Source organism: Dendronephthya gigantea, unplaced genomic scaffold (genome assembly GCF_004324835.1).
Source record: "Dendronephthya gigantea isolate DGI-Jeju-01 unplaced genomic scaffold, DenGig_1.0 000014F, whole genome shotgun sequence".
In the NCBI taxonomy this organism is placed as follows: Eukaryota; Metazoa; Cnidaria; class Anthozoa; order Malacalcyonacea; family Nephtheidae; genus Dendronephthya; species Dendronephthya gigantea.
Window position 1 is genome coordinate 219,597 of NW_021163024.1, and position 23,448 is coordinate 243,044.

Consider the following 23,448-nt stretch of genomic DNA (forward strand, 5'->3'; position numbering starts at 1 on the left):
CGTTCACGGCTCATTTTCCGTTCATGTTTTTCGTCCTCAATTGCCCTTTCTTGTTTAACTGATTCGGCCAATTCCATGGCTTGGTTCTCCTTCGCTATATTCTCTTTTAGCCGTTTTAAATTCACCAATTTCTCATCGGCTGCTTTTAAAGTTCCTTCAATGCCGACGCGCCATGCTTGCACTTCCTCTTCCGTTTGCTTCTCGTTGAATTTCATTTCTATAATGTCATCTTTTAAGGCGTAAGTCGCTTCCATTTTACTTTTGATTGACGCTTCATGTCTAGCTATCACTTCGAGGTTTCCCGTTTCGGTTTCTTGTTCGATTTTACCCAACGTAAATTTTAATGTTCGTAGTTTCCCGTCAAGCTCTTGTAGTTTTATCTCCATGCTTTCCTTTCACTTCGTTTGTTGAGATATATATATAATTCACTCGATAAATACCGGTCGTATATCACTGTAGTATATACGCTGTCGTTTACTTTCGATTTGTCACTCGATAAAGTTGCTAGGTTCTTGCTCTTGTTCGAGCTTAAAATCCCACAAATCCCGTCATGGAGGTGCCAGTTGTCAGGAACTGCCTCCCTAGGTTCCCAACACAAGAAAAGCATTTGTAAATGTCATCATTTTTCCCTTTTATTTACGAAACTGCCTTCACACAACTCACATTTCTCCCTGCTCTCAAGTTACAGTTTTCCGGTTTTAACCGGAACTATCCGAATGTCTAAACCCGCGCGCCCGTCTCGCGCGACAATATAACGTAATTATAATAAAGTTTCCGACAAGGGAAATAAGAACGAGTTTAGTAGAAACATCTGATCACGTCTCAGCATGCAGTCGGTGACTTCTATCCACCAATTATTATCGTAACTCATCGGCTATGACGTTTCGCCAATGTACACGTTGTACCCGATTGGTTCTTTGACGTTCAGTCTTTTTCCTCCAAGTCAGCTTGGAGCCGTGACTCAAGATCAAAAAAGCAGGACCTTGCTTCTTTACAAGAAACGCGAGTCATTCCCAATTCCTTGAACAGAAAATTCCTCTTAACTGAAAGCCATCCATGTCGATTATTCTGACAATGTTCTCCATCGCTTGTGTGGTGATTTATGTGACGGGGTTTATTCGCTCCATGTATTTATTATATCTATATACGTAGGGGGCGCTGATGTGGTGTATACGTTGACAATTTGCGCGGGCATTGTATGCACATACCGGATACATGTGGATAATGAAACAATGTATATACGTAAACAACGCGTGTTGTCTACGTTGACATTTTGCGCGGGCATTGTATTATTTGTATACGCATACAAGATACATGTGGATAATGAAACAATGTATATACGTAGACGACGCTAATGTGGTGTATACGTTGACATTTTGCGTGAGGATGAGTCATGTACAGTTTATGGCTTTATGCGATGAGCACTTGCGCATAACTGCTCATGAGCACATGCTCATCTGCTCATAGAACTTCATTATACTGTTCGGTAACAAGACACTCCCAGGGAAGGTTTTTGTTAGTAAAATGAAAATTAATGTATGACCTAGCATGGGAAATAAAAAAAATTTCAGACATGGATGATTTTAATATTTATTTGTCTTGCAATTGTCTGGGAATTAGTTACATGCAGCAATAGAAAATAATTACTTCTAAATCGTTATCGCTTTTTGCCCGTTTGCCATGGTTTCCTTAAGAAAGGTTTAGTAAACCATTTGGCTGAGTTTAAATTCTAATCTTCATCATCATTATCGTCATCATCATCACTGCTTTTATTTTCTTTCACATCTTCAATCTCGTGGTCGTTTAAAAGCCTTTTAATGAGGAACTTTCTCAAATCAACTGCAGCTTCTATTGCTTCTTCTGGGTCAAAATCATCATTTTGAATAAACGCATCTTTTGTGTGCATTATTTTCTTATGTGCTGGATCTTTCTTTATTTGTCTCATCCACAAAAGGCGCTCTAAGTAGATATTTTCTAACTCTTTCTGGAGTCTAGGCATAACATTGAAGTAAGCTTTCTCTTTAGCGGTATGTTCATCGAGACCACTGCTTATAAGACTTTCTTCCATTTCCTCAAAAGCAGTGTTACTTCTCTGTTTTGCTTCCTCTATTAACGGTATCCAGGGGTCCATTTCTTCTTCAGATTCTGAGTCAGACACTGTCGAACTTCCAGACTGATGAGTTGAAGTGGTCAAGACATCATCTTGGAATTCTCTTTCTTGACTGTCCAAGTCTGTTTGAGACATGTTTTTTTTCTTTTTCTCGTAGTGGACAGTCTTCCCGTTCGTGTCTGCGCTGATTGTAACCGCGGCTAAAGTATCTTCCGCAAAATTGACAGCTCATTCCCTTACCACTGGAGGAGTGGGAATGCCTTGTTATCGAACAGTAATGCAGTTTTATGAGCAAACGAGCATGTGCTCATGAGCAGTTATGAGCATGTGCTCATCTGCTCATCGCAGTTATGAGCATGTGCTCATCTGCTCATCGCATAAAACTGTACCCGGTTCATTGAGATTTTTTAGGCCCAAACTCCTATAGTTAAGAATGCAAGAATGTGCTTATAACTGCTCATGAGCACATGCTCATCGGTCCTTCAGTGTCTTTTTCAAGCTTTTATATAGCAAATACAAGTGCTCGAGCTAAACACATTTTGTCAGTGTTATTAATAGGTATAATTGATCGCTTGCTGATCAAGTAAATTGATCTCATGTCGCGCCTCCGTTGGGCATCTCAACGTTTCACAATATTAACATTTACTGAGTCATTTAATCTGAATTCCCGATTAGATTGAATAACTCGTTCAATTTAAAATGAGCTTTAATCTCTCACTAGATATAAAGTGTAAAGAGCAATCATGTACTTATTTTGATAAAGCTCAGGCACAAATATGCGGAGGAAGGGTCACGCATTCGCAAGCTTTTACCCGGCGTCTCAGCGATATAAAACTCCGTGTTAGTGCAATCGAAATGCACAAGTACACACGCATCAATTGGAGAACCACGTTCCGTACGGATCACAGACAAGATTTAAAGAGCAGAGTGTTTCATTTACCTTACAGATGGTGGAAGTAGTTGACTTAATCTTTTATTGGGGAGAAGATGCCGTGTATCCAATTATTTACATGACCTTATCCAGCTTTGAAAACAAGATACTATCCACGCTGTTGAAGAAGAGGAAGAAAATGAATGGAAGGTTGTTTTTAATGAAAAGGAAACATTTACAAATAAAGATTTTGTTCGAAAGATTTGGTGCGCATGCGTGCATCACGGGTACATTGAACTCAAATATGCCGTTTTTAAGCACTATGTTGACAAGGTAGACATTCATGTACTAAGTGATAAACGTTTGTGATCTTAAAAAATACCATAATCAAGTATTTACACATCAAGAAATTATAAAAAAGATTTGGCACAGGTGTATATTCTAAGGATTTATTGACAATAAATAATACATCGATGATGGGAGTCTTGTTGATAAAATTTGTTTGTCGTATAAATCATTATATTCTTAACGTTAAAAGGAGGCGCGACATGAGATCAATTTACTTGATCAGCAAGCGATCAATTATAAGTTACTGACTGAGAGTGAGGTCTGTACGGTAAAATATCAAACCGAGGTCGTGCCGTATTGACCGAGCGATAGCGAGGTCAATACACCAAGACCGAGGTTTGATATTTTACCGTACAGACCGAACAGTCGAAGTTAGTAAGTTTTTTATTATATGGCATATTTCATGCAGACATTGTAATGATTAATGATCAATCTCATCCGGGCACACGACACCAAAACATCGGCCTAAAGTGAAAAAAACCGCTCTATTTTGTAAAATATAAATTTATTATTTTTACTTCAAATTCATTATTTTCCGTTTAAGAATTTAATCTGTTTTTCAGTTTAAATTTAGTTAGTTTTAGCCGTGAGTTTTGCCTTGTTTTCACAGGGCAATAAGAATTGCGTATTGCCCGTGGGCAATACGGGGAAATCCGGACCTGTCAGCAGCCAATCAAATTGCAGAATTAACCAAAACAAGCGCTTGCCATATAATAATACGTATTAATAACACTGAAAAAATGTGCTTTGCTCGAGCACTTGTATTTGCTATACAAAAGCTTGAAAAAGACACTGAATCAATATCAATCTATTCAAAAATCAAGTATCTATGATTTTGGCCGATGGACCAATGAGCATGCATGTGCTCATGAGCAGTTATAAGCACATTCTTGCATTCTTAACTATAGGAGTTTGGGCCTAAAAAATCTCAATGAACCGGGTACAGTTTAATGCGATGAGCAGATGAGCACATGCTCATAACTGCGATGAGCAGATGAGCACATGCTCATAACTGCTCATGAGCACATGCTCGTTTGCTCATAAAACTGCATTACTGTTCGATAACAAGGCATTCCCACTCCTCCAGTGGTAAGGGAATGAGCTGTCAATTTTGCGGAAGATACTTTAGCCGCGGTTACAATCAGCGCAGACACGAACGGGAAGACTGTCCACTACGAGAAAAAGAAAAAAAACATATCTCAAACAGACTTGGACAGTCAAGAAAGAGAATTCCAAGATGATGTCTTGACCACTTCAACTCATCAGTCTGGAAGTTCGACAGTGTCTGACTCAGAATCTGAAGAAGAAATGGACCCCTGGATACCGTTAATAGAGGAAGCAAAACAGAGAAGTAACACTGCTTTTGAGGAAATGGAAGAAAGTCTTATAAGCAGTGGTCTCGATGAACATACCGCTAAAGAGAAAGCTTACTTCAATGTTATGCCTAGACTCCAGAAAGAGTTAGAAATATCTACTTAGAGCGCCTTTTGTGGATGAGACAAATAAAGAAAGATCCAGCACATAAGAAAATAATGCACACAAAAGATGCGTTTATTCAAAATGATGATTTGACCCAGAAGAAGCAATAGAAGCTGCAGTTGATTTGAGAAAGTTCCTCATTAAAAGGCTTTTAAACGACCACGAGATTGAAGATGTGAAAGAAAATAAAGCAGTGATGATGATGACGATAATGATGATGAAGATTAGAATTTAAACTCAGCCAAATGGTTTACTAAACCTTTCTTAAGGAAACCATGGCAAACGGGCAAAAAGCGATAACGATTTAGAAGTAATTATTTTCTATTGCTGCATGTAACTAATTCCCAGACAATTGCAAGACAAATAAATGTTAAAATCATCCATGTCTGAAATTTTTTTATTTCCCATGCTAGGTCATACATTAATTTTCATTTTACTAACAAAAACCTCCCCTGGGAGTGTCTTGTTACCGAACAGTATAATGAAGTTCTATGAGCAGATGAGCATGTGCTCATGAGCAGTTATGCGCAAGTGCTCATCGCATAAAGCCATAAACTGTACATGACTCATCCTCACGCAAAATGTCAACGTATACCACATTAGCGTCGTCTACGTATATACATTGTTTCATTATCCACATGTATCTTGTATGCGTATACAAATAATACAATGCCCGCGCAAAATGTCAACGTAGACAACACGCGTTGTTTACGTATATACATTGTTTCATTATCCACATGTATCCGGTATGTGTATACAATGCCCGCGCAAATTGTCAACGTATACACCACATCAGCGCCCCCTACGTACATAGATATAATAAATACATGGAGCGAATAAACCCCGTCACATAAATCACCACACAAGCGATGGAGAACATTGTCAGAATAATCGACATGGATGGCTTTCAGTTAAGAGGAATTTTCTGTTCAAGGAATTGGGAATGACTCGCGTTTCTTGTAAAGAAGCAAGGTCCTGCTTTTTTGATCTTGAGTCACGGCTCCAAGCTGACTTGGAGGAAAAAGACTGAACGTCAAAGAACCAATCGGGTACGACGTGTACATTGGCGAAACGTCATAGCCGATGAGTTACGATAATAATTGGTGGATAGAAGTCACCGACTGCATGCTGAGACGTGATCAGATGTTTCTACTAAACTCGTTCTTATTTCCCTCAAACATTAATTTTTACTTATTGATTATTGCGTATTTGATCAAAATACAACGAACCGTAAGTCTAAGTGCCTTTAGAACAAAAGACTTTAGAACAATCCTAAATCACTATCTTTTTAATAGTCGTAGAGTACCTAAATTATATTAAAAAAAATTATTTTAGAGACAAATCGAACTGTACCATGATTTTTCAACAAATCGAAATAATAAATAATCCATACTAAAATCTGATTTTGATTCCTATATCATACCCTATAAACACCACGCACATCAAACGCATAATGTACACGTGAAACTCCCGTGTACATTTAGTATGACGTCATTGTACGCAAAATGCATCATCTATGATGTTCACGCGAAACTATTATGTATCCCCACGAAATGTTCACGTGGCACCCCCATGCACACCCATTGTGACGTCATTGACGGCATCCTTTTCATCAGTATATGGGGGGGGGAGGTAATCTACTAACGTACTGATGTGGCTTCGGGAGACTTAGTCAAATTTTACTGTAGCTGCATTAAGTCTGTTCTCGAATATGCATGCTAATTATTTCATAGTTCCTTGCCACAATATCTTGCAAAAGATATTGAACGTATACAAAAGAGAGCATTGAGCACAATGTATCCAGACCTGTCCTATAGTGATGCTCTTTTCAAAGCTGGTATCTCCACCCTGGAATATAGACGCGAATATTTGTCCGATAAACTCTTCAATGATATTGTATCAAATGCTGACCACAAGCTTGCCAAATTTCTACCATCCTAAGCAGGCAATAGAAAATTACGGGAAAAAAAGAACTTTATAAGTTCCACCTGCAAGTACGAATCGCTTAAGGAACTCTTTTATAAATTATTATGATAAAAACATTATAAGGAAACTTAGACATTTTAGACTTTCAATGGTCATGGTATACTTAAACGCATGCGCAAAATTTGAACGAATAAAGACCAGTAATCAGCAACTTGCTGATTGGCTAAGACAAAAAGTTTGCATTTCAATGAAAAACGTCAGCAATTTAACTGTCATTTTGCAAGCTATTCTTTTAAAAAAATTGAAAATGAAATGTGGAATCAAATGAAACGGTATACATAAAACTGGGAAAAGGTTAAACATTCAACTTTATTGATTTACCAATGCTTATTGATTTTGCCGATCAATTTTTGGTGCGATCAATTTGCCGATCAATTCACCGCGGTGAGTTCGGAACAGCAGGTGAGCTCGAAAAAAGCCTACCTGCCCGGAACCAACTTTTACACTAGGTATGAGATAATGCGAAGACCTAACCGACTATTTAATGCTTTAAATAATCGTTGTAACTTCAAAACGAGTTATTGAAAATGCAATTCGGAGTCTTGATATAACAAATATTGTGATATTACGTCACAAACTATTTAAATCAAGCTCATGCATACCCAGTCTGTTTGGAGCAGTGAACTCTAATACATCTGGAACGATAACTGAGGGGGAGAAATTGAAGCCGACTTTGTGCTCAGTTTGCAGGTAGACCCAAACTTTTTTATATATTTTTTTAAAAATATAAACATCTTTAAATCGATGAAGTTTTCATATTAAATCTTGCACTAGCTTCGTATAATATACGTAAAGCCGAAGAATGATGACTGAATTTCTCAAATGTGTAACCAGATTTAACAAAAATGCTGCCATTACGAAATAATATTGAAGTAAACACGAAAATGACAAAAAATTCGCGCGTTTTTTGAAAGTTTGGGGTACACCTAGATCTTCAAACCACAAAAATAGTGTATATTGTTCTTAAATACTACTTTCTTAGTTTGGTAAAAATTGGGCCCTTGTGGAGAGAAAAAAAAAGTTTAAAAACAAGAGTATTTATTATCACCAAATATATGTATAAAATATATTTGTTTGCTTTGAAATAAACCAGGTGACATTATGGCAAACATTCGCCAAAAATAACAAAGCAAAAGACAAATTTATATTTTCACGGCAATTCCTTCGCTTCGAACGTCGGGATCGGACGCCAAAGCAATTTAGCATGCGGTCGTTTCCGGGGGGAGATGTCCATTACTGGCGCTATGTTTGGCTTCAACCATTCAGACCCCGAAAGTATTTAGTTATCTATCGTTCCAAATCTATTTGAGTTCACTGTTTTTGAGCTTTTAAAAAAGCAATCACATTGAACGAAAGCACTGCACGCGGTTTATTTTTTCCTCTTTTTACATGCATGTGATCGGAGATTTTAGCATACCTTGGTATCCAGCAAAGACGTAAGAAAATGTTTGTATGTATTGTCTATTGTATCTGTAATAAGTAATCCTTGCAAATAGTTAATATTATTTATATAATAACTACAATGAAACACGCAATTTGATTGGTTCGTTTGCGTGCAGTATAAGACAATCCTGCACGGAAAGTTTATAATGCCGCTTCGCGCGGGAAATTTGACTGTCGTCTCATTGTAGTTATTTTATAAAGAAAACGGCGAGTGTTTTTTCACGCTTTCCGAAAGTCGAGCAATTTCCGAAGTGCAGTATCACGTAATCCTGCACGGAAAACCATTTAGTATTCCTTTAATTCATTAGTAGTTTTTACCGCCGGCTTCGATTAAAAGCCTATTTTGGACTGGTGTTTAGCTGTTTAAATATGGAGAAACAACAAATATCACTTTTTATAGAGTCGACTGAAATCACTGCATAAATTCAATAATCGAAAAAAAATTCGACGTTTGGGGAGTGTTTGAAGGTTTAGCTATAGTGAAGTATTAACTCTCACTTAAACTGTGAGAGTCTATAGACTGCATTCAACTGCAACGTAGCCAATGCAGCATGCAGAAAAGTGGGCGATTTCACTTCATTTTTTATATGACTGTGTTTGTTTCCGAATATAATTTCAAACATCGGCTTCATCGGCAAAGTTTAGAGGGTTAAGTCTGGCTAACTCAGGAAATATTTTGCTTCGTTTGAAATGACGCGGGGTTGCTGCATGCATTATTTCTAGTTTAAAAATATTATGTTTAAAAATATTTGGTATAAAAGATGTGGCTACAAGTATTTTCCCTTTTATTTTCAGGCATTTTCCGTATTTTCAGATGCAAAAAACATGGATGTATGGAAGCGGACAGAATTACTGAGTCTCTATAAGAGGGTGGAAGATGCTTTAAAAACTTGTGACGAGAAAATGCTGCAGAGTTTAAATACCAAGTTTTGCGTTAAAAACATCGTTGGTGAAATTCAGCTAAGGATGAATAAGCTTCAAGTTAAAGAATATGTTGTTCTTATTGCAGGTAGGTAATATTACTAATAAAATGTCAACAGTAAAAGTATCTCAAATTATGAATACCATTATGATAGAGCTTATGTATAATGACGAAACAAGCCGTGATAGGAAATTCTGGTCTTAATAGTCACAGTGGGAAATTTTGAAGAATAAACTTTTCACCGTGACTACTAAAACCAGAATTTTCTGCAGAAAATTCTAAGCGAAAGTACATTACTACCTTGAATTTTGTAAAATATCACATTATGGCAAGGAAAATTCGACATTTGTTTTAGTTGTGCTATACTTTGTTGTGTAAATTATTTCATATGTAACTAGAAATACATGCATGCAGCAACCCCGGGCTCGCCTCGGTTAAACGAAATTAGTTAAGCATAGGGGGTGTGAGCATGAAGTTAGGAAATCTATGCATGTGGATTGAGTGGTTTGGAGGTTATATGGTATTTGAGGAAAGAAGCATGCCGAACTATTTCGTATGCGCTTTTTATATCAAGAATTGTCATGATCTATTTTAATTATTGATCTTCGCAATTAAATATGCGGGTACCATAGAAAAGAATTACCATTTAAATTGTTTTGAAAATTTTATAGGATACAATTTGAAAAGTTTCCATAATCAATCCTGGATATCTTTTCTCTTCGAAATGATTATTTAAAGAGTACGAGAATTTAAGAAAACATTTTATTGATTAGGTTTTTAACAAAAGTGTTTTATTAGTATATTCTGTTATCTCATTGTTATATTGCATTGATCTCCATAATTTTTGAATATATGCCAAACCTTTCCAGTGATTTCGTTTTTTTAGCAAACGAATAATCTCATTTTGCTTATACAATTAAAAAACGATTTCTCAAAAATTAAAAGAGGTAATTTAACAAATTTTTAGTACAAACTCTAAATTGTGATAAACTAAAATAATTGTACTTCGTTTAGCCGAAGGCTAAGTAATATAGCGACAGCTCAATCCAATGCAATCCAATCAACCTTTGTCTAAGACGGGAGCTTCAGCTACAAAAAAAATAATGAAGATAAAAGTACAAGCCTATATACATTAATATAGTTGAACCTGTTTTCCATGAAAGCCGTGTCTATTGAAAATCATATCTTAACAATCGAAATTTTGTATTGCTTTAACCAAAATTCCCCGTTTAGAATGCTAGGCCTAATAGAATGACATGTAGGGAAAATATCTCAGACGCATAACCTTCGAGATATTTATCCCTTAAATTAAAAATAGCAAATACTTTCTATCCAAATACACGAGAAACTCCAAATCATGCAGTCGAAGGTGAAAAGTCAATTATATTTTATTCATTTTTACCATCCAGGTGAGACTAGCGCCGGAAAAAGTAGTTTCATCAACCTAATCCTTGGAGAAGAAATTCTTCCATCTTGTAACCTGCCTGCGACAGCAACTATTTGTGAATTAAGATATGGAGAGGTAAGAAAGCTTGTAGCATATTACAAAGATGAGCAGAAACCAGAGAAGCGTACCTTACAATCCGAGACGACAACCAAAGAAGAGCTTATCTTACGAGACCCAGCAGAAGGACAGAGCTATCTTGATCAACTGGCAGAATATTTGAATCAAAGGGGTGACCTTGAAAAAGGATCACCCTTCAAAAAATGTGAACTATTTTGGCCTCACGATTTGCTTAAGGTAATCAAGAGATTAATTCAATTTAATATTTACCAGTAGATATTACATTTTGCTTTCATTTTGGACACCGCCCTCCTCGTAATCACTGCTAGAACGCTGAATATTAATTTTTGTAGTCCATAACAACAGCGGCGACTATATGTATACACCGCTAGGGAGGTGCACATTAATCGTGAAAGCCACGCGACTCGCGAGAGGGAAAATCCTATTTTGTGCAGCAGGCAGTAAATAGCAATTTTTTATAGCGTGCATCGTGTATAAATTCGTCTAACGTCACCATACATATTATAGTCTTGGGTGTAAATTGTTTTGATATTGTGCGACAAATACATGCAGTTAGTGTTTAAGAAATTCATCATGCAATTACAGGGTTACAGCAAAACGTCCACAAGATAAGGGATATCTTTACCTATATCTTTACCATTTGCCATTGTTTCATACCTTTCTACTGAAATTTGTGTCACTATTAGTTTAAAGTTCGCTCATCCATCCGTGCTACTGTCAGGATAATTTGATTCAATTCGAAATGTGTCGTTATCAGGTTGTGCTTTCTTGCGCAATTTGTTAACTGTAAAAGCCACATTTAGTGTTTTGAAAGAAAATACACGCGTTTATTGATATGTGGACGTTTACTGTAATTGCCGGGTAGAATTATCCATATTTGATAGTTTATTAACTGCATTTATAATATAATATTTATAGACCCGCCTTCTGATTGGTCAAGAAGCGTGTTTCTATAACTGTACAGAAACACGGGACTTTTCCCGCCGAACTGACAAGCGAAGCGATGTAATGAGAATTTGCAATTTTTCATTTGTTTTTATAGAATAACATAGTCATTGTTGACAGTCCAGGAATTGGCGAATCAAATGTTTTAGATGATGTTGTGAATGATTATCTTCTGACCGCGTTTTGTTTTGTTTATGTCATTAACAGCAGTAATGCAGGGGGAGTTCAAAGTGATCGGGTAAGTTACCCATCCTTTAAATATCCATTATTTATAACCACAACTTGTTTGATCACTTATATGTACAGTTTGTCTAAAGTTATTACGCAAATCAGTTTTATTTAGCCTTACCAGTTCCTATGTGTCAAATTATTTGAAAAATCTTCACGGATGAAATGATGGCATTTACAACCGTTTAATTTTGCTATATATATGATTGATGGTTTGACAAATTATCTTACAAACGACCGAATAAAATTATGGTGTCGGAGTTTATTATCGGTGCCATTACATGTACGAGTTCATATTTCCAAAAAAAAAGGGACAAATAAATGCCAGATGTCACACAAGAAAATCATTACATTCAAATACAATTTACATGCAGTAACAGATTATACAAACAACAGATACTAACACCCGTATTATTAATTATTTCTATTCAAATATGTCCGCCTTAACACTAATATCCGTAGTTTGTTTTTCAATTGCTTTGAATTTTACATCTTTACAAGTTGTTTTATAGCATTCCAATGATCAAAAATTAACAGTTGCATTAGTAGAGTTGCATTAAGAGTTGCATTAGCAGCACGCGAGGGGAGATTATCATGGATAAAATCACAATTATTTATCTTAAAAAAAACAACTTTGAGACTCATACCACTTATAAAATGTTTCTTCAAAAAATTGGCCATAACATTGACTTGTCAACTCTCCCCGTAAACTTAATATTATGTCCCAATAGGGTTATCACCATGAATGCCTGCCTACATAATGATTCCATCCACACATTGCTGTTGTCTCTTGCTTATCGGCGCTACTCTGTTTTGTAAAGCCTAACTAAAGCTTGTGACCATTCGTCGGGCCCATGTAACGTGACCCTGCTTTCGTGAGTGAACATTGTCTTGCTGAAGTCTTTTTATTTCTTGTTGTCTCTAGCTCACATTTTACGTTATTTTTTTGTTCTTTAGTGTCAAACAAAGTGACCTTTGATTGGATTTCATAATGGAGCCGATTTGTTTAGGAATTCTACACCACTTATCTCGTTTATGTTTTCTTGTAAACACTTTCCTGCTAATGAGCAAGGGATATTTTACAGTTGAGATTAGTTCTCGTTAATTCTTGTACGTCCCAGTTGGAAATGTCCAAAAATCCTTTTTATTTCTTTCGTTCTTGTCTGTAAAAGATGTTTCCAGTAGACTTCTTTACTGTTCAGTGGTACCTTTTCAGCATCTTTCAGATTTGAAGTGTATATAATATATGGTCATGCCACTGCATGTTATGACAACAATTCGGACGTCTTCCCATTCTTACATTAAACTAGCTCGTTGTGAGTGGTAACTTTATACTGAAAACTGCATTAACTCACAAGTCTGGAATAATTTACATAGTAAATTCAGACACCATACTTGAACTTTTTTGAGATAATTTGTCAAACCATCAGCCATAGCAAAATTAATTCTCTAAAGTTCGTTGAATAATTCAAAATCTTATCAACATTTCAACAACGTTATATTTTTAATTTGAGTTCTTTGCGTATAATATTTCCATGCTTTTGTATTATATTTTCACAATGTACCTTTTGCATGGCAACTGTTTAGTACGCATTTAACCATAGAACAAATATAATTATTTGGAACTACAAAGACAAGGTATTGTACTTCTCACGGACAGAACGATAGTTTGCAGTCACGGGTCGCACGAGATGTAGGTGGTGCGCTGATATTTCGAACTCGACAGAATAGAATAAGCAATCAATGCGTAAACAGACAATTAATTAATGGTGACTTTATATGTAAAATATATTAATATATATATAAATTAAATGCGTTTCAAAACTAACAGGTATACCTTGCTAAAGGAAGTATATATATAGAAATATTGCCATGTTCCCGTTTTTTGTAATATTCAGCAATCAAAGTAATTAACTGTTAAAAATAGAATTCCTGCATGATTCAGGGTAATGTTTAACCGGGCTCCTTAGATTTTTACTGGTAGAAGTCGACTCATTTATATTAGGATAAACGTCTGGTTGCTTAGGTATTATAGAGGCATGGAAACTTTGCACTATATCCTTGGATCCCTATAATTACGCACTGAGAATAATTTATATGGGCATCAATACGGTGCATGGGTATTTTCGACCAATCAGATTGCAAAATGGCCCAAATACAGTACGTAGCTATGTAGCTGTAAAGTGGGTATAAATTTGATGCATTAGTCATTTGTATGACTATACCACTCATAAAAGAATTTTTTCCTAGATACTCAAGCTTTTGGAGAGAGTTAAAAGCCAATCCCCCGAATGCTTTCTTTGTGAACGTGCCGTGTTCGTCTGTAATAAATGGGACCTAATCAAAAGTAATGAAGAAACCGATGTCAAAAAATATACAATCGATCGTCTCAGAAAAACATGGCCAAATTTGAATCCAAAGACCCAGGTGGTTCAAATGTCAACCACCAATGCGGTTGAAGCTCAAGGTTTCGGGATTAAATCTGAACCGTTTGTTACAGTTATGGACGCAATCAAAACAATGATGCTCAAAACTATTGCTGCAAGACTTCAAGCTGAGTGGAGGTATAGTGTCATAATATTATTACTATACTAGAAATACATCCATGCAGCATCCCCTCGCCATTTTAAACGATACAAAATATTTCCTGAGCAAGCCCGACCTTACCAATAATAATAGACCTTACCTTACTTATAAAAATGAAATTACTTAATAGCTGATGTTTCTTCTGATAATCTTTTAATCTTTTCCCAGTGTTTATATCATTTTATTTAATTCAATATTTACTCCGGCGTCAGCGACGGAGTTGAAAATTCGCCCCGGTTTTGTTTTGTTGTTTTTTTTTGTTGTTTTTTTTATTTTTCGTCGTCGCAAGTCTGAATGGCGCGAAATATTGTAGTATTTAAAATGTGTATGTAACCGTATTTATCTACGTCCCAGTCTAATCTGCCAAGAGTTGTGGTGCACAGCTTTGGCTAATTTTCCAATGCGCGATTCGATTTCACTCGCATGATACGGCAATTCCTCCAAGAGCAACAAATAAACCGTTCTTTTCATGCTTTTCGACTAAGTTTAGATTGAATTGGGGTAAGAATATATTTAATATATGTAGATTTTGGTCCTATTTTAATAATATTGCTGCTATTTCGCCGTTTAACAAGATGATGTGGTCGTGTATGGGCGCGTTGAACGTCGTAGTTTGCACAGGATTGAAGATTTAATATAACTATATAAGCGCGAATTCCAAAGGCAAAGTGTAAGACAAAGCGAATATATCATGCGGTTTATTTACATTTTTGAACAATTGAACTTCTATACTTTTTAAAGTACGATGTCCTTTTGAATTTCGCGATCGAACATTTAGGTTCGTAAGGCATCTAAATGCGAATATGAACTGTATTGTTTATGCTCAGAAGCTCTATATTGAAGACTGGCACGTGCGCCGGAGTTAACGCCAGAACAGGCGTCTTGTTCATTTTGATTTTAAGGTGGCTCGATACAGTTTTTAAAAATTCCCTCGTTCATCACTTTGACACGTTCAAACAACGCATTTTTACGATTTATTCTAGAGATATTGGGGATTTTATATATTTTGATGTTTCTACTTTTGAATCTTATTAGTTTTAGTAACAAATTGTCCGTTGCTATGGCGACATACGTGTACAAAGTTCACTCCAAAATGACCAATCGCGTCGGATAGTTGGAAAAGAAGCACGGTGACCCCCAATTTTTTTTGTGCATTATTTTACTTGGAAGAAAAACTAACAAATAGCAAAATATAAAAAAATTCCAAACTGGAAAAAAAATTATCAAAAAAATGTCATTTTTGCATTTTTCAAAAATGTGGCATTATAGATTTTTTTATATTTTGCTAATTGTTAGTTTTTCTTCCAAGTAAAATAATACACGAAAAAAAAATTGGGGGTCACCGTGCTTCTTTTCCAACTATCCGAAGCAATTAGTCATTTTGGAGTGAATTTTGTACACGTATGTCGCTATAGCAACGGACGATCTGTGACTAAAATCTAATACGACTCAAAAGTAGCAACATCAAAATATGCAAAAACCCCAATATCTCTGGAATAAATCATAAAAATGCGTTGTTTGAACGTGTCAAAGTGATGAACAGTGGAATTTTTAAAACTGTATCCAGCCACCTCAAAAAGTCTTATAATACGAAACATGATAAAAAAAATTAAAAAATGACAGTTCAATTGCTGACGTTTTTCAATGAAATACAAGTATTTTATCTTAGCCATTCAGCAGTTGCTAATTACCAGTCTTTATTCGTTCATATTTCGCGCATGCGCCAAATACCATGACCATTTAACGTCCAACGTTCCCGATCCATGGCATAGAATTTGGACACCTTTGGATTCCGCTATGTTCTATGACAATACCCGGGTAAAATTCCTAATTTCCGGGCGGAATTAGTACCCTCGCACTGCACTCCGCGCAGGCTCGAGGAAAAGTCCCGAAACTTTAAACGAAAAACATCAAAAATGGAAAAATCTTCAAGGACTAAAGTTGACATTTATATAATTTTTCAAGTAATAATACATATGCAATCGACTTAGCTTGTTCATTTTATTTAGTAAAATATTTAAGGTTATAGTTAATATAATTTAACCAAGGGTTTGCTTAACCGGCTTTTGAACAACCGGCCCAAGGTTAGTAAAGTATATGATGCACGCCGGTATAAAAGTATTCAAAAATCTACACTGGGGACTTTCCTGAGGTCGTAATTCACAGAGTGATGGTCTGGTAGGAGGAATTATAGTTTATGATGTTAGTCATTGATGAGCTGATGAAATAGTTTTGAGCAGGCCTTGTATCACCGTTCACTTAGGGGAATAAGGTTGCACTTTCGTAGGCGATACTTCTTTGTACTTGCTCAATAGCGTCACTAAGATAGTTGGGCAGGGCAAAATTGAAAACTTCGCAGCTATACTCAATGGCAGGCCTCGCGCCTGATTCCGTTTATAACAGTGACATCATAAAAACTACCATTAGTGATCCTAAAACCAAAGCCTCCCAAACCTGCACGTCGTTACATCACAGTAACATCATACAAGAGATACACTCCGGAGATATCACTACCAATCTTCACAAAGAAGGATGTCAACCGAAAATTAAGCAAGTTCAATAACGTTCTCACGATCACCTTAGAAAAACATGGTCCAATCAGGACAATAAATGTCCGAAATCGTCCTTGTACACCTAAAATCAAACGTTTAGTGGTTCATGGGGGTAATCGCCATCGCAAATTCCAAGTTTTTCCAACAAACGCGGAATATAAGAATTCTCACCAACTAACAAAAAACATACTAAAAAAATGCAGCGATAAATTATATTTACGAAACGAAGTTTATTGTTGCTTACAAAAATAATGTTGGATCGTTGTGGAAAATAATCAGCATTCGCACAAGAGACAGGTCAACATATACCTACAGTAATCTATAATGAGACAGGTCGCCAATGGTTTTAAAGTTCTTCACTTCTGTAAGAAATCAAGCAGCAAATGCTGCCGCACAAATCGATGTAACAAACGTACAGTAAGTGTTTCCCCGAAATATATCGGTGAAGCTTTCAAGTTCTCTTCTATTATTTGCGAGGAAATCTGACGTATTATAATGCCATGCCTTGAAATAAATCACCAGGACGGGATAAAATAATATAGTGTGATATAGTAAATATTAACCATTAACCAATAATATTTACTTATGACGTAACCTGATGTATATAAACGAAGTGTATTGACATTATATAAAAGGGGATTCTTGTTCGAGACATAATTGCTCATGGTGGCAGCTGTGGGATTTATACAAAGATAACTATTTATAAATATGGCAGAATCAAACAACGGCGACGAAGAAAATATTTTGCTAAGTTTTACAACCTATGAAATAACACCGCCATCATATAGTTTAGCTTTTAATCCTCGGAATGGTCCCAATAGATTCGCTGCTTTGAGCGGTTAAGAATTGCTACAGAACTTGACAAGAAAGACGAAGAAGAAACAAGTCAATGCGCTCATCTACCGTGAGGCTCATAGGTGGGCCCCGATGGTGGTAACACCAAAAAGCAAAGGAAAGGTTCGGATATGTGTAGATCTCACAAAGCTCAACAAGTACGTGCAACGTGAAAACAACATTTGCAAACCTTGCTAGTGCTCGGCATTTGTCAAAATTAGATGTGAACTGGGGATTCTGGCAAATTAGACTATCAGAACGGGCAAGACCTCTCACAACGGTCATCACCCCGTGGGGACGATATTGCTTTAACGTTCTTCCCTTGGAATAAGCTCCGGCTCTGAAAAGTTTCAGAAGTGTATGTCTCAAATCCTCGAAGGTTTAGAAAGTACCAAATACAACATTGATGATGTTCTAATATATGGTACAACGCAAGAGGAGCACGACCAAAGATTGGGAAAGGTGCTCCAACGACTCGGCGATGCCAAGTGTATTCAACGTTCCCAGCGTGAATTTTTTAGGTCAGATTGTGGGATCTGATGGCATAAAACCAGACCCAGAGAAAATACAAGCAATCCTGTAAATACCACCACCAACCAACCTACATGAAGTCCGTTCCTTACTTTATATGGTTAATCAATTTGGCAAATTTACCACCAATCTCGCAGCCATGACAAAACCCATTCGGGAGCTGCTTGTCAAAAACACGGCATGGCCATGGGGACCTCCACAGCAAAATGCCTTTGACGAAATCAAGAAAACCCTGACATCAATTCTGACCTTGTATAACCCCAAGAAAGAAATAGAAGTAGCAGCTGATCCTTTGTCGTAAGGCCTTGGAGCGGTAGTTTTACAAGAAGACGAGCCAGGTAACAGCTGAAAACCCGTATCATTCATTTCAAGATCGATGACAGCAACTGAGACTAAGTACGCGCAAATGAAGAAAGAGGCTCTGGCAGTTACTTGGGCATGTGAGCGGTCAAAAAACTACATCAATGGAAAGTCAGTAAAAAAAAATACTATAAACCACTGGTTCCCCTGCTCACCCAGCACACGGTCGACAAACTACCTCCAAGGCTACAACGCTATAAGATGAGACTCATGAGATTTCACATCAAGGAAGTCCGACACGTACCTGGAAAACTACACTACACAGCTGACACTTTGTCAAGAAAAATACCTGACGGCACAGCTCAACCAACGATAGCAGAACAGGAAATGAATACCTATATCTCGAGTGTAATGGAAGCACTCCCGGCATCAAATCCAAGACTGAAACAAATACAACAAGCTCAAGATGATGATGAGGTATGCAAAGAAATAAAGAAGTACTGCATGGATCAATGGCCAGACAAGGATCATGTCACCCGGGCAGTAAAACCATACTGGTCAGTACAAGGATAACTCGCAACTGTTGACGGGTTACTATTAAAAGGAACAAGACTAGTCATTCCATCCAGTCTTCAAAAAAAAACCTTGGGATTAACAGATGCAGAGAACGAGCCATGATATCCGTTTGGTGGCCAGGACTTAGTGCACAAATCAAAACTATGGTTGAAAATTGTACACCTTGCAGCAAGTACAGACAACAGCATGTACAACCGTTGATCCCAACGCCACTCCCAGCAAGACCATGGCAACTGATCGCAACAGTGATTATTATTCTCGATATGTTGAAGCTGTGGCAGCAAACAAAGATACAAGTTCAAGGAAGATAATACTTTAAAAATTATCTTCGCCAGGCACGGTATTCCGGATGAAGTACATTCCGACAATGGGCCCCAATACCACAGTGACGCGAGTTCGCCCAGTTTGCAAAAGAATGGGGATTCAAGCATAGTACCATTAGTCCTCGCTATTATAGATAAACACCATTCGCAAGCGGACACTCGCCAGTAGAACTTCTCATGGGGAAAAAGATAAAATCAACAAAACCCATAACGGTACAACAGCTCACACCTACGCAACTACCAAACCAGGAACATTTGAAAGCAAAGGAAGAAGAATATAAATTGAAACAAAAGAAGAATTTTGATAATCGCCATAGTGCTCAAACAATGAAGCCTTTGACATCAGGAACTACATGCAGTTTATATAACAGACATGGACTGTACAGGAACAGTAATCAGAACATCCAACAAACCAAGATCATATTTGATTGACACTCCTACAACGGTCATAAGAAGGAACAGAGCACAACTGCGTAGTATTCCAAATTACACCATAATTCAGCACGCTGCCATGAAACAAGAGAAACAGGAAAACCCGTCTTCGTCAGCGAATACGAAAAACAGGCCAAGAAGACAAAAGACACTATCTTTAAAAGCTGGAGAGAACCTTGGACTGAATAATTAAGTACCATAATTATGGCATAAGCTATGAAGACATAACAATACAGTCGTTGACATTATATTGACATCTCCAAGAAAAGGGAGATGTAATGTGCTCTAGTAAATACTAACCATTACCTAATACTAATATGAACTAATGACGTAACCTGATGTATATAAACTAAATGGATTGATATTAAAGGGGATTATTGTTCGAGACATAATTGCACCATTAACAAAAGAAATTCGACCACATTACACCCGCTCTACGCGAAATTGAATGACTTCCTGTCAAGGGACACATATTATAACGTTTAATAATAGAGATTCCATTATTACTTATAAGTGTATGCGTCAGTATAGGCTGTATATATCCTTGCCCCACCATCAGTACAAGTTGCTCAGGAAACGTGGTGAACTATTATAGTAGTAAAAGCAATTTGATTGGCTAATAGTTGACAGATAAATCGCGCAATCACGCAAAATCCAGTTATCTGCTAGCAGATACTGAGTTATCTGCAAGTGAGCCTGTGGTGGTTAACAAGCGGTCTTCATTTGAATGTATTTATGTATTAATGATTGATGTATTTTTGGATATTGCTATTTGCTATTAAATAAGGTTTTTAAAAAATTGAGAAGCAATATTACAATTTATAATTCAATAAATATACTGGCGCCTACAGCGCATGAAAACCATCTTTTTTCCTGGCAATATATTAAAAAAAATTCTTCATGCAGTAAAGTGCATGGGCAAATACGATCATATGATACATAGCTAGCTCTCACAAACACGCAAGTTAACTCAGTTCACATCATTTCCTCTTAACCTCTCGGACCATAATGGTTTCCATAATGGTGTCCAATGAAATTTCAAGTGCGTACTTTCAAATCCAGCAGGAAAACTGTGATGAACATTGAACGGCCGGACGATCGTTTCGTCAGTTTCCTGCAGCCCGGTTTGAGCTACCTAGGCAGGAATTTAGTGTTGTCAGTATCATGTCATCGTAATCAAACTTAAACCCGGGCAGAAAAATTTGCATTGAAAATGCTTTTTCGTTTGTTTATTTCATTTTTATGTGCAATTATAGTCCCTTAAAGGTCAAGTTATTGTCATTCGGCATTTTAAAGCGCTCGAAGAATGGAAATAGGTCTATTACCAGCGTTTACAAACTTAATCCCCCGGCTGAAATTTCAGTCTTGTCTCAAAATAATTCTGACATGTCATAAACACAGCCCGGGCTGAAACTGCCATGTAATTGAAAAACACTTTGGCCCGGTTCCCGCGCTTGAACTCTTTTTGAATTTTTGTTAAGTTAATTAGCACTTTGCAAGTGTTTCACCAAATGTTTTATCAAATTCAAAATCTTGGGAAACGTTGAACACCAAATGAAAATGCTTGAACGTTTTTTTAAACAATTAATTTTTCATATATTTTTATCCCATCGGATGGGAATTTCAAACATTTTCCAAAATCGTTTTCGTTTAACGAAAGGCTGATCGTTCAAACTGGTAAACGAACATCCGATGAAAAAAAAATAATTTTTGAAACGAACTGAAAAGCGTTAACGTAAGTTTTCCTGTGGAAGGTCGTATACGTCTATATAGGACTCGTCTATGGCAACTGCAGTAATTCAAATTTTGTTACCTGTTAACTTTTGTTCCGTGTACTAAGTATATTGTGTTGATAGCGTTAACCCGTGTCTTCCCTTGTTTTACTACTGGGTTTACTGGGTTTATAGTTTTTTAGGGTTCGAATATTATGTCATTTAAAATTAAAGAGAAATTTATACCCTTTATTTTTTAGGTGGTTAAATGATGTCCTTTCCAGGGTGATATTTCAAACAAAATTGGTAATAAATCGAGCCCAAAGAGATAATTTGGCAAATGATCTTACGAAAGCTATTTTTATCTTAGCGGTGATTGACGGTGAACGCATTAAACAGGTTGATCGCCTGGAAGAAGAGTTTAAAAAGATAACCGCGAAAACAGTTCACGAAATCCTAAAATACCTTTCTTCGAGCACTTTTGAGACCAATTTCAAGTCATGGGATGAAGATGAATGTCCCCAAGCGCAAAAAACCTGGGAAGAAACAGAGGAAAAAATTTCTGAAGCGTTGAAGCAAAGGCTTACAGTGGAGATTAGAAAGTGGGAAAATCGGAATCATGTTATTGAAAATGCTCGGAAACTATTGTTCAATCACATAACAAGGGAAAGAGATAATCTTCACGCGCGTATACAAAATGTGGAAGATTACGTTGTTCAAGATCCTGTTGAAGTCAGATCTACAGAAGACGACGCAACGCTGACAACTGGAGAAAAAATTTTGGTCGGAGTACTATCTCCAATTTTGGTACCTGTGGCACTGGTTGCTGGAATTCTTAGCCTACCTGTTTTAGGTGTCATTGCAATAAAAAACGCCGTTCAAACGTCGGGAAATCTTAAGGAGTATAGTAACAATAAACCGAAATATATGAAAAACAAAGCTATCGATTTTCTTCGTCATTCAATCGTTCCAATTCAGTTTCATGCCTATGTCTTACGGCAATTTGAAGAAATACGCAACATCCTGGACGAGATGAAGAAAAAAATTCCAGCGATGATTGCCGCTGACAAAGAATTCATTAATCTACTTATTAAAGAGAGTGGGTCGATATTGCAAGATGCCAATAAATACGCCCCTATATATGAAGAATGCTCTCAAATAATGGATGATTTATCCATTTTTGCCATCAATGGGGTTTTCCTTAGTGATATTGACGTTAAAAAACTAAAGTACACTAAGGAACCCTCACTTGGTCATGGGTCGTTTGCAGATGTTTTTAAAGGAAAGATGACAACACAGGAAGGAGAATCGTTGGATGTTGCTGTTAAAGTCTGTAAAGAAGCGCTTACAACAAAGAATGCTTCCATGCTGTTAGCAGAAGAACAAATGCTGAGGTATGTTATGGTATGGTATGGTATGGTATGGTATGGTATGGTTATGGTATGGCATGGCATGGCATGGCATGGCATGGCATGGCATGGCATGGCATGGTATGGTATGGTATGGTGTGGTGTGGTGTGGTGTGGTGTGGTGTGGTGTGGTGTGGTGTGGTGTGGTGTGGTGTGGTGTGGTGTGGTGTGGTGTGGTGTGGTGTGGTGTGGTGTGGTGTGGTGTGGTGTGGTGTGGTGTGGTGTGGTGTGGTGTGGTGTGGCGTGGCGTGGCGTGGCGTATGATATTAGCTAAACATTGTTTGAGATCTTATTTTAGGCATACATGGGTTAATGTTAATATACTGCCCAAGCTGA

General features: G+C 37.0%; 1 protein-coding gene across 2 annotated transcripts in view; it reads left to right on the forward strand.

The window, feature by feature from the left end:
- LOC114519688 overlaps window positions 1-23,448 on the forward strand; it is a 57,195-nt gene that overhangs the window by 15,870 nt on the left and 17,877 nt on the right. For both annotated transcript variants that reach the window (XM_028539858.1, XM_028539857.1), the window contains exons 2-6: window positions 9,033-9,246; window positions 10,569-10,900; window positions 11,727-11,867; window positions 14,108-14,421; window positions 21,964-23,097. In XM_028539858.1, coding sequence (XP_028395659.1) covers window positions 9,063-9,246; window positions 10,569-10,900; window positions 11,727-11,867; window positions 14,108-14,421; window positions 21,964-23,097 — 2,105 coding nt within the window. In that variant the 5' untranslated portion in view covers window positions 9,033-9,062. The remainder of the gene's footprint in view (window positions 1-9,032; window positions 9,247-10,568; window positions 10,901-11,726; window positions 11,868-14,107; window positions 14,422-21,963; window positions 23,098-23,448) is intronic.